The sequence below is a fragment of the Dipodomys spectabilis genome, unplaced genomic scaffold (genome assembly GCF_019054845.1).
Source record: "Dipodomys spectabilis isolate Male_0828 unplaced genomic scaffold, ASM1905484v1 ptg000003l, whole genome shotgun sequence".
Classification (NCBI taxonomy): Eukaryota; Metazoa; Chordata; class Mammalia; order Rodentia; family Heteromyidae; genus Dipodomys; species Dipodomys spectabilis.
The window spans coordinates 14,005,610-14,018,411 of NW_024870680.1; the positions used below are offsets into that span (position 1 = coordinate 14,005,610).

The 12,802-nt window shown below is 41.9% G+C and overlaps 1 protein-coding gene across 1 annotated transcript; it reads left to right on the forward strand.

The window, feature by feature from the left end:
* The first annotated feature begins 9,542 nt into the window (after positions 1-9,542).
* On the forward strand, positions 9,543-10,499 carry LOC122113716 (olfactory receptor 2AT4). Its single transcript, XM_042686798.1, has one exon. It carries the CDS (start codon positions 9,543-9,545, stop codon positions 10,497-10,499), a length of 957 nt encoding a protein of 318 aa, XP_042542732.1.
* Positions 10,500-12,802: the final 2,303 nt, after the last annotated feature.

A 12,802-nucleotide genomic window follows, 5' to 3' on the forward strand; every position in this document is an offset into this window, starting at 1 on the left:
AGAAGTGATGCCTTCTTACCAGTTACTAATCATGTTGGGAGGAATTATAACAGAGGAGTTACAGATCACACTGGAGTTGCTGTCTTTCGAACAGAGCTTGCTGATGCTCTTGGAGCCATTCACGGCTTGTTTGAATGCATCTAGACTCCATAGATTTGTTTGATGCAGTCATTGTATTCAATGTACACTATGTAAAAAAATGAACTAGGTAGCTGGGCTCTGGTGGTTCATGCCAGTAGTTTTAGAATTCTGAGGGATTGAGGTTCAAAGGTAGACAGGGAAGGCTCTTATCTCCAAAAAAAAAAAAGCCAGAAGTAGAGCTATAGCACAGTGGTAGAGCACTAGCCTTGAGCATAGAAGCTCAGAGACAGTGCTGGGCTCTGAGTTCAAGCTCCAGAACCAGCACACACACACACACACACACACACACACACACACACACACACACACACACACACCAAAACCAACAAAAAACAAAAAAGGAAAGAAAGTAATAAAATAGATCCTATTTTATTACTAGCCAGACGCTGGTGGCTCATACCTGTAATCCTAGCTACTCAGGAGGCTGAGATCTGAGGATCGAGGTTCAAAGCCAGCCCAGGCAGAAAGTCCGTGAGACTCTGATCTCCAATACAACCACCAGAAAACCAGAAGTGGCACTGGAACTCAAGTGGTAGAGTGCTAGCCTTGAGCTGAAGAGCTGAGGGACAGCACCAAGACCCAGAGTTCAAGCCCTATGACTGTCAAAAAAAAAGAAAGAAAGGAAGATTCCAAGATATATTTTTAAGTTAAAATATATTATTCAATAAGTATAAAATGATACAATTTAAGAGAAATAGAACCCCCCCACAGAAAATCTGGAGGAAATGTACAAATTCAGAGATGGTGACTACCTCTAGATGGAGAGATGTATAGAGAAGAGATAGTGTAAAAAGTTCCTCCTAGCCAGGCGCTGGTGGCTCACGCCTGTATCCTAGCTACTCAGGAGACTGAGATCTGAGGATCACAGTTCAAAGCCAGCCAGGGCAGGAAAGTCTGTGAGACTCTTATCTCCAATAAACCATTAGAAAACTGGAAGTGGCGCTGTGGCTTAAGTAGTAGAGCACTTGCCTTGAGCTGAAGAGCGCAGGGACAGCGCCCAAGCCCAGAGTTCAAGCCCCATGACTGACCAAAAAAAAAAAAAGTTCCACCTAATAAAGTATTTCATAATAAGGATATATTATTTGTGCACTCTATTTGTGTATTCTATTATTTGTGCATTGTTGGAATTTCTCTCTCACGGTGAGTGAGGATCAGAAGCCAAGGAGGGAGTGAGAAAGCCTGAGGCCTGAGGGCCTGTGGCTCTAGCCATTGTTCCTCGTGGGGCTCAACTGAGCAACGCTGTGTCACACTCACATAGCAGCAGAGTTGGCTGCTCTGCTTCATCAAAATGATAATTCTTGCTTGTTGGACCAGATTTGGAGCCTTGGTCCAAATGCAAGCTCTGCCACTGCCCATTCATGGGACTTTGATCTAAGCAAGTCATTTCACTTGTCTGGATCTCAGTTCCTTCAAAACGCAAAGCAGTGGGAACCATGTTGACTCTTGTCTTCCCTGGAGGGGGAGTGAAGACAAGTTGAGAACACTGGAACACTGGAGACAACACCGCCCCACTGGTGACAGAGCGCTAGGACCCACGGGTCTTGTTAATAAGCTTGTTTTCTTTATGGGCAAAGCCTAGGACCATGTCTCCCATCGCACCCTGTAGAGTTGCTCCCAGCTGGCTGGGAAAGTAGGGATGCAGTGGGGGTGGGGGACTGTGGTCCCAGAAGAAAGCTAGCCTGAGGCAAAGCTTCAGGGAGGAGCCCAAGGGTTTAATGGGCTGTGGCTCTGCTCCTACCAAGGCCAATTGTGACAATGCCACAGAAGACTAGGTGGACCAGGCTTGGCAGGTGAGTTGGTTGGGGGATAGAACACCAGGGCTGGAGTGGAACACAGGTTCAGAGAGGCCCAGGAACACACCTGATGTGTGACCTTCTTAGCCCCAGAATCCACATCCACTGTGCACAGGCAGGATGTGTGGTCATCTGCAGGAGCCTGCAAATCTGGGAGGAGAGTTTCTCAGCAGGGGCAAGGCCCATGACAGCCGGAGATGGAGACACTGCCATCTCTCTGAGAGTGTCAGCTGGGGAACTGCAGTTCAGAAAGAGAACGAAGGTGGTAAAGTTCAAAGGGAAACCTGGTCTTTCTGACACCAAAGAGAATCTTTGCTTTTCTATGGGAACAGGATAGGGGAGCATTGTTTGAGAACTGTGTGGGGTTGGGGATGAAGGGAGGAGCAAGGGAGGGAGCAAGGGCATGACACCTGATGGGGGCGGGCGCTGGTGGCTCCCACCTGGAATCCTAGCTACTCAGGAGGTTGAGATCTGAGGGTTGCACTTTGAAGCTAGGCCAGTCTTAGTCTGTGAAAAAGAAAAGGCTTATCTCTAATTAACTACCAAAGAAAAATCCAGAAGTAGAGCTGTGACTCATTGGATAGAGAGCCAGCCTTGAATGAAAAGGCTAAGGGACCGTGCTCAAGCCTTGAGTTCAAGCCCCAATACTGGCACACACAAAAATAGGAATCAAACCTGTTATGGGGCTGAAGAAGAGGGAGGAGATTTGGCCATGAATCATTCATTTCTGAATACCCTCCTTGGTCAGATGCACAAAAGACAGTCACAAATGTCATGGGAATTCAGACCTGTAATCCTAGCATTTGCGTGGCTGAGGCCGGAGGATTGTGAGTTTAGAGCCAGACTGGACTATGTAGTGAGATTCCATCTAAAAACAAACCAACAAAATCTATTGGCTTAGAGAAGACCATCATTTTCTAAGGCCTTCATTTCACAGATGTAAAAATCTATAGCAAGTAAGCAGCAGGGCCCAGCTTGGTTGCCAGATAGGGCTCAGACCTTTGTGGTGGGCAGTGGGCCGGCTCCAGGAGCCAGCTTCAGTATTCACCTTACCCAGATGGGGGCTGGGACTTGAGCTTGTCTTTCCCTGACTCAGTTTCCCCACATGTTGAAAGGTATAGCCATTCCTTAGCAGGATGGGTAGAGTGGGTGCTGAGAGGAGAGAACGTACACAAGGTGCTGGCAGATCGTACATTTGGGTGATTGGTTTTACTTTCCATCACTCTTTACAAGGTAACTGGCTCTTACATACATCTAGTAGGAAAATGTCCTACTCAGGAAATGATCTCTCTCTCTCTCTCTTTCTCTCTCTCTCTCTCTCTCTCTCTCTCTCTCTGTGGGGGGGGGCATGGGGCTTGAACTCAGGGCCTGAGCACTGTCCCTGAGCTCTTTTGCTCAAGGCTAGTGCTCTGACACTTTTAGCCACAGTACCACTTCTGGTTTTTTGGTGGTTAATTGGAGATAAGAGTCTCACAGACTTTCTTGCCTGGGCTGGCTTGAAACTGTGATCCTCAGATCTCAGCCTCCTGAGTAGCCAGGATTACAGGCATGTGCCACCAGTGCCCGGCTGGCTATAATCTTCTAACAATATCATTAGTAACCCAAAACCCCAAAACACCCTTATAATATCTAATTCTAATAAAATTATTTCTCTGCACTACAAAACATAAACAAGGATAAAAATGTTATAATTTCTATACATACAATGCTATGTCAATGCTTTTTTCCCTCTCTTTTTTTGTCCAGGTCCTGGGGCATGAACTCAGGGTGTGGACACTGTCCTGAACTCTTTTTTTTTTTGGTAGTTTATTGACAATAAGAATCTCATGCACTTTTCTGCCCTGCTAGCTTTGAACCGTGATCCCAACCTCCTGAGTAGCTAGGATCAAAGGTGTAAGCTAAATGTACCTATGCTGCCAGTGCTTTGGGGGAAAAAAACAACCCAAGAACTAAATGCTTTCAAAACCATTTTTTGGAGACTGGACATGGTGGTTTATGCCACTTCAAGAGGCAGAGATGAGGAGAATTGTGGTTCAAGGCCAGCACAAGCAAAATGTTATACTAGGCCTGGTAGCATGTATGTCTATGATCCCAGAGGTACAGGTAGGAGGATCTTAGTCTGAGGCTGCTGTATGCAAAAACATGAGATCCTGCCTGAAAAATAACTATAAAGCAAAACCGGCATGGCTCAAGTGGTAGAGTGCAAGGCCCTGAGTTCAAACCCCAATACCATGTAGAAAAAGGGGAAAAAACAGAACAGTAGCTTAGGGGACCAAGGTGTTTTCATACCTCTGGAGCCTCAATTGTTCAGCTCTGGTGTGGACCTATGTATGTTGAGCAGCTAGACCCATTACTGAGTTTATTGGACTAAAGGTGAGTTGACAATCCAATTTTGCTGACTAGTTCTGTGTTCCTGCTGCTTACTAAGAGAATCTGGGGCAATTGCAACCCATTTCAGGGTCTCCCCTATCTCCATCTGTGCAATAAAAAGGCTCAGACTAAACCTATTTAATCACTAATGGATCCTTTATACCTATTTTATAATTCATCAGTAAAATGAGGCAAGTTGAGGGATTGCATTCTGCTACTAGGAAGGGTGATGGTGCATTATTAAATAGAAACAATTAGATCCATTACTGCCCTGCAAATGCTCCCGGTCTGGTAGAGTCACAGACATATAAATAGACCAGGACAATCTAGAGTGACTGTAATGATGGCAAAGGGGAAACCTCCAGAACCCAGAAAAGAGGTCCCTGAAACAGCTAAGAGGAGCAAAGGCATCTCAGAGCATCTTTGAGTTGAACATTACAGACGCACAGGCAAGAATGAGTATCTAGCATTGGCTGGAACAGGGGGAAATAAGGGTGTAAGAGGACAGGCTTTGAGGGGCAGGTGTTAGAATCTTTTATTTATTTACTTTTTTGGTAGTGTTCCTAGGACTTGAACTCAGGCCTGGAAGCTATCCCTGAGCTCTTTATTCTCAAGGCACTAGCCTACTACAGCTCCACTTCTAGATTTTTGGTATTTAATAGAAGATATGAGTCTCATGGACTTTTGTCCCTAGACTGGCTTAAAACTGCAATCATCGGATCTCAGCCTCCTAAGTAGCTAGGATTGAGCCACTCATGCTTGGCTAAGGAATGCAAGATCTTTGAATCATTAGAATTGAAGATCAAGGATCTGTACATGAACATGGACTTTCTCCTGGGTCATTAATTCAGAACAATATCCCCATATATGAGAGGAGTTCCCTCAGTGAAAGACCCCAATTCTGTGGGTAGATAGAAGTGAAAATTTCCCCTCCTTTGACAAGAGGTGAAAAGCCCCAAGGGCAGGAACAGCTTTGGGCACTTGTTCCAAGAAGACAGATGAAATACTTTCTTCCAATTTGTTTGTCTACTCACTGTATTTTTGTTGTTGATGGTGGTGGTTGTAGGGCTTGAAATCAGGGCCTGAGCCCTGTCCTTGAGCTTTTCTGCTCAAGGATAGTACTCTACCACTTTGAGCCACAGCTCAACTTCTGGTTTTCTGGTGATTAACTGGAGATGAGTCTCACTAGAGTTTCCTGCCTGGCCACACTTTGGACAACAATCCTCAGATCTCAGTCTCCTGAGTAGCTAGGATTACAGCCACGAGCCAGTGCCTGGCCAAACAATTTTAATTATTATCTTTAAGTAGTTGTACATAGGAGTTGCCATTTAACAAAGAAGTTAATGAATATCTTGATCAATGTCACCCCTTTCAACATTCTCACCCACCCTTCCCCTACCCACATCTTCCCTTACTCTTTTTAATTACATGTACATTGGATTCTTGTCTGCATTTCCCACCCTCTTCTCTTGTTCATTCATCTATCCATTTCTCCTAGACACTACCTCATCTCTCTCAAATACCTGCTTCCTAGTTCTAGTTTGCTGAACTTTTATTTTCAGCTTTCTAAGGAATTGCACTATTTGAGATCTCCCCTGAATCTATGATGTTTCACTTAATACATTTGTATACACTTGTATAATGCCTAACGTTATGATCCAGCAATGCTACTCCTGGGTATTTATCTAAAAGATTACAAACCAGAATACAGTAAAGCCACCAGCACAGCCATATACATTGCAGCACTATTCACCACAGCCAAGGTATAGAATCAGCCCAGAATGTATTGTATTTTTTTTTTTTTTGGGTCCGGTTGTGGGGCCTGAACTCTGAGCCTGGGCGCTGTCCCTCAGCTCTTCAGCTCAAGGCTAGCGCTCTAGCGCTTGAGCCACAGCACCACTTCCGGCTTTTTTTTTTCTGCTTATGTGGTGCTGAGGAATCGACCCCAGGGCCTCATGCATGCAAGGCAAGTGCTCTACCACTGAGCCACCTTCCCAGCCCCTGTATTGTATTTTTAAATTGAAATGAAACTTACACAGAAGATAATGAACCAATCTTAGGTGTATAATTCAAAGTTTTCATAGATACAAACATCCATATAAACACCATTTAATTCAACCAACATATAGAACATTTCCATTGTCCTCAAAAGTATACCCTTGTCCACTTCTTGCCTATCTTTCTACCACAGGCAACCACTATACTGACTTACAACATAGATTAAATAGCCATCAACTTAATACCAGTTAAATCATACAGCATGTACCCTTTTATTTCTGGGCTTAACTTAAGGTATTTTCTATTGATCTACTTTCTAAAGCCATCTGCTCTTATATCTAGTTGGCTATTATGTCTATCCAATGAGTTCCTAATTTTAACTATTTGGTATTTTAGTTGGATTGTTGTTGTTGTTGTTGTTTGCTAGTATCAGCATTTTAATTTAAGACCTTACATTTACTCAACTTGCTTGCTTGGCTGGTGCATTACCACTTGAGCCATGCTTTCAGTGAAGCTTTGTTCCCCCTTGTTTTGGTGCTCATTCTGGGGCTTGAACTCAGGGGCCTGGGTGCTGTCCCTGAGCTCTTTTTCCCAAGGCTAGCACTCTACCACTTGAGCCACAGCTCTACTTCCAGCCTTTTTGGTGGTTAATTAGAGATTATACTGTCACAAACTTTCCTGTCCAGGTTGGATTTGAACTACAAACCTAAGATCTCAGCCTCCTGAATAGCTAGGATTATAAGCATGAGCCACTAGTACCCAGCACCCAGCTTTTTGATGGCTATTTTGGAGAAAAAATCCTGTTGACTTTTCTGGCTTCTACCTATATTTCTCCAAATCTCAGTCTTCTAAGTAGCTAGGATTATAGAAATGAGCTACTGACACTTGGCTACTCCTAACAGATTCTAATTTTCTGTTGAATTCTCTCTGTCTCTGTCTCTGTCTGTCTGTCTCTCTCTCTCTCACTCTCTCTCAATCCCTTTCTCTTCTCTCTCTCATGCTGTTCCTGGGGCTTGAACTCAGGCCCTAGGTATTGACCCTGAGCTTCTTTTCCTCAAGGTTAGAGCTCTACCACTTGAGCCACCACTCCACTTCTGGCTTTTTAGTGGTTAAGTGAAGATAAGATTCTCAGACTTTCTACCTGGGCTGGCTTTGAACTATGATACTCAGGTTTCCGTCTCCTGAATTAGTTAAGATTACAAGCATGAGCCCTTGACACTCGGTTTGAATTCCCTATTTTTTAAGTCTATTTTTCCAACATTTTCCTCTATAACATAAAAAAGTGTTACACTGAAGTCATCGTTTGATAATTCAGGTATCCTAGATCATTGTATTTCTACTATTAATGTATATTTTCTGTTGGTTATTGGTCACTTTTCTGCCCTTTCGTATATCCAATAATTTTTATTGTAAATTGAACATAATTTATAATGGATTCATAGAGGCCCTCGATGACTGTCTTACCAGATAAACTTCTCCTTCTTCCCTCCTAGGCAGAGTAGAGTAAGGGGCTGATAATCTGAAGCCAGTTAATACTCAAGTTGTGTGAAGGCTTCATTTCCATTCTGGTAGAATTTAGTCTAACATGGTTTGTGTTCCTGCTCCTAACATATAGCTCTCCAGCTTCTGAAGTGACAACCCAGATGATCTCTGACTCCTCGGCTAAGGAAGACTATGGGAGATTCACTTCTTCCTCTTGGAGGGTTTCACTAGGTCTCTAAGTCACTATTTTCACCCCTGTCTATACCTACATACACACATAGCTTTAAATGTTTGGGAACTATTAAGAGGGAAAGCTCAGTAGATGTTTGAGGCAAGCCCTTCCCTCTTGTCTTATAAGCATTTATAGACCGGGCTGGGAATGTGGCTCAGTGGTAGAGTGCTTGCCTCACATGCTTAAAGGCCCTGGGTTCGATTCCTCAGCACCACATAAACATAAAATGCTGGAAGTGGCACTGTGGCTCAAGTGGTAGAGGGCTAGCCTTGAGCTGAAGAGCTGAGGGACAGAGCCCAGCCGAGAGTTCAAAAAAAAGAAAGAAAGAAAGAAAAGGAAAGGAAAAAGAGACTTTAGCTTGTCTTTTAGGAGCCATCAATTGGGGTTAGAGGCGTGGCTCCGTTGGTACAATGCTAGCCAATGAGCAAAAAGCATCAGTTACCAAATTCAAGTCCTGGCTTTGGACCAATATAAAGACTAGAATAGAAGCCTTCAAGTTAGCTTTCTAGCCCCTTTGCTGAGCCCCAGAGTTCAGTTATCCATGGGGAAGATTTGTCATATATTTTAGAATGCTTAAAAATCCAAACAATTTTGAGTCTTTTTTGACAGACAAAAGGCCTGCTGGTTTCTTTCTCCTCCATGTCTCTCTGTCTTCAATAAGTCCAAGCCACAGGGTGGCCCCCAAATCAAATAAACTAAGGGAAGAAAAGAGCTGGTGATGGTTAGCTTACTTTGAAGGGTTTGTTCAATCTTTGGAGCTCTATTTCTTCTCATTTTTATTGCATTTACATTTCTCCAGTTTGTTATAAAATGTGATTTGTGTAACGGATCCAGGCTTTCCTAGCTATTACAATTGACGTGTTGGTCTACAAAAGCTATAACATGGTAATAGCCTATTCAAGAACAGAAGTCCAGGCACCCAGACCAAATGGAGTTAGGAAGAAACTCAAGTCAAGGTATACAAGAGAGGAAGAAGCTTAATTTTGTGTGAACAACAACATATTGCAGAGAACCTTGGAGAAAGAAGACACTTCAAAGCCATACAGGGGGATTTTTAGTACAAAAGTATAAGCACAAACTAAAAAAGTTGATTTAAGAGATCTGACAACCCAAATCCCATAGTGTGACAATAATGATAGGGAGTAGAAGCATTCTTTCCATAATTCAATAATCAAAACTGTTTAAATGTGATATTCCCCAAAGAATCTAAGAAGTTGGAAACCTTGCTGGTCTTTCCCACTTTCACCACGATCACTAACCACAGCATAAAGACATCAATTAATTGGGTTACTAATTAATTGGTATTTGACAAATTATGAACTCATAATTCACTTGATAGTGGAAGTCATTACCAGAGGCCACCATCAGTTTTCTAGAATTGGTTGCAAATAATTATGCTCCTGTTGACTATCCAATAAACATGATGGGATTATCATTACGGAATCCTTTCCTGCTCTGGCTTCCAGATGTTCTTAGTGTGTCAATGTTTCAGCCATCCATCTCCCAGAATTCCACTCTGCCTCACTATGGAGGCCCCCACCTGTAATGGATCAGGAGACGGCTCACCTGTTTTTTACCTGGTGGGCATCCCTTCTCTGCCAGAGTCCTTCTTCCTGCCCGTGTTTTTTGTTTTTCTCCTCTTCTACCTTCTCATCCTCATGGGCAATGCCCTGATCCTGGTGGCAGTGGTGGCAGAGCCCAGTCTCCACAAACCCATGTACTTCTTCCTCATTAACCTCTCAGCTTTGGACATTCTTTTCACCACAACCACAGTCCCCAAGATGTTGTCCCTATTTCTACTGAGAGACCACTTCTTCAGTTTCCCTGCCTGTTTATTGCAGATGTACCTGTTCCAAAGCTTTACATGTGCAGAAGCCTTCATCCTGGTGGTCATGGCCTATGACCGCTATGTGGCTATCTGCCGCCCACTGCACTACCCGGTCCATATGACCCCACAGACCAATGCTGCACTGGCAGCCAGTGCCTGGCTCACTGCCCTTCTCCTGCCCATCCCAGCAGTGGTGCAGACCTCCCAGATGGCCTACAACGACATTGCTTACATCTACCACTGCTTCTGTGACCACTTTGCTCTGGTCCAGTCCTCCTGCTCTGACACCAGCTCACAGACCCTCATGGGCTTCTGCATCGCTATGGTGGTGTCCTTCCTTCCCCTTCTCCTGGTGTTGCTCTCGTATGCCCGCATCCTGGCATCTGTGCTTCGCATCAGCTCCCAAGAAGGACGCTCAAAAGCCTTCTCCACCTGTAGCTCCCACCTTCTGGTGGTGGGCACCTACTACTCATCCATTGCTGTGGCCTACGTGGCCTACAAGGCTGACCTGCCCCTTGACTTCCATGTCATGGGCAATGTGGCTTATGCTATTCTCACACCAATTCTCAACCCTCTCATCTACACGCTGAGGAACAAGGATGTCAAGGCAGCCATCACCAAAACTGTGTATCTCAAAACCGAGGCTATGACATGAGCATTGGATCTTCTTTTCTTTCATTGTTATTGTTGTTGTTGTTGTTGTGATATCTGGACTTGAACTGATGCTTTGCTTATTAGCTGGTGTTCTACCCATTGAGTCATGCCTTTAGCCCCAGCATTGGACCTTCAGTACAGCCACTTCCTCTCCTAGGATGGAAAGTAATAATGCTTCGCTTAGAGGAAGATGCTCTAAGTGGCACATTCTCAGAGTGGAAATTCAATCCATAGTGTTGAATGACTAAATTAATCAACATAAAATAGTAGAATAAAAAAATTCAGTTGAGTAGAAAGCTCTAACTGTGATTGCCATACTTTGATCCAAGGCTTTCCTCCTGTCCCAATGGAATAATTGGAATAATTAATAACAATGGAATAATCTTTTGTTAATTTATTTTCAAATTATATTTAAATAGTCATACAAAGGGGCTCAATTAAACACATTAATTTATGTATACAATGTACCTTGATCAATATCATTTCTTTACCATTGTTTCATCCCCTATCTATACCAACCCCACTCCTACCCTCAAATCTTAATGAGCTCAAATATTTCACTACTGAATAATGAAACCTTTACTGTAGTAAAATGAACTGCATGAAGAAAAAATATCTCTATAAACAGTCATATTACAGAAACCAGACTATTTATAATATATGAGATGTTAAAACTTTAGAAGAAAAAAATCTAATGTTTAAATATAAAATGGGAAAAACTTGTGAGCAGACAGATTGTCCCCCCAAATCCCCCTAAGCAATGAAAAAGTATTCCATCCACGACCTAAAAAGAATACAAGTTAAAACTATGCCAAGCTGAGCTTGGTGGTGCCTGCAATCCAAACTCTCATGAGGCTGAGGCCAGGAGGGTTAAAAGTTTAAGGCCAGCCTTGGCTGGCAAGATCTTGTCAAAAGCAAAGCAAAACAAACAAAAGATTATATCCAAAGTGTTATTTTTCATTTTCTATTGTGAGGATACAAGTTGGAACAACACTACCACTGTACCTATCCAAAGTACATGTGTTTTAACCTTTTGACTCAGCAGAATCATTTTCAGGATCTAGTCTAAAGATCCATTAGCAATCAAGCCTGGACTCACTCATTCATCAATAACAGACTGGTTGATACCAGGTCTTCTAATTCATGAACATGGCATGTCACTCCATTTATTATGTTTTTTTTATTTTGTTCATCAGTGGTCTGTTGATTTTAGTCTACAGATTTAGCATATGTATTGTTAGATTTCTATCTAAGTATATTTTTCTATTAACCTATTAAAATGTGTTTTTAATTGTTTTCAGCATTGCTGTTTAATGTATGTAACAAATCCCATTTGGTTATAATGCATTATACTCTTTATAAGTTGCTGGATTTGGTTTGTTAATATTTTGTTTAGAAGTTTTGCAATGCTGGTTATGAAAGATACTTTAGCATTCTTGCAAATTTCTTTGGTTTGGTGTTATATTAATGCCACCTTTATGAGGTGAGTTGCCAAGTTTTTTCTCTTCTTTTATATTCTGGGATATATCCTGTAGAAATAGTTTTTCTTCCTTCAATATTTAATAGAAGTTGCCTGTGAATCAATTAGGACTTGAAATGTTCTTTTAGAGAAGTTTTAAACCACAAAACAAATTTCTTCAATAGATACAGAAGTTTTCAGCTACTTACTTCTTCTTGAGTCAGTTTTGGGAGTTTTTTTTGTTTGTTTTTTGTTTTGTGGTTTTGGTTTTTTTTTTTTACTTTCTGGATGTTTCTATTTTACTGGAGTGGTTTGCTTATACTTCTATTGCCAAAAAAGGTCTGAAATGTCCCTGATTTTTTCTCTGAATAATTAGCATGGATTTTCTTTGTCTTTTTTTTCTTGGCCAATTTGGTTATAAGTTTATCAGTTTAATTGATTTTTGCAAGAATTGGCATCTTGTTGTAGTTATTCCCCTCAATTATTGTGTTTTTAACTTTATTATGTGCTGTAATATTTATAATTTTTGCTTTCTATAAGCTTTGGGTTTTATTTGATCCTTTTCTAATTTTTGTTTATTAAGGCCTATAAATTGTACTAACAGGTTTCATTGTGATTTTCCATGCATACATATAATATGCTTTGATCAAATTCACCTCCTGTATTAGTTTTTCTTATCCCCCATTTTATTTTTACAATTTAATGGATATATACATGCATATAAAATATTTCAATCATATTTACCCCTTAGCATCTTCTTATTTTGCCCTCTCTCTTCTTGCTTGTACCCTCCCCTACCAAGACTCTCCCTATTATAATCATTTTGTTTTGTTTTTAGCTCCAGA

Excerpts from the sequence above, each read along its gene's own strand:
- LOC122113716 (XM_042686798.1), top strand. The coding sequence starts at position 9,543 with ATGGAGGCCCCCACCTGTAATGGATCAGGAGACGGCTCACCTGTTTTT.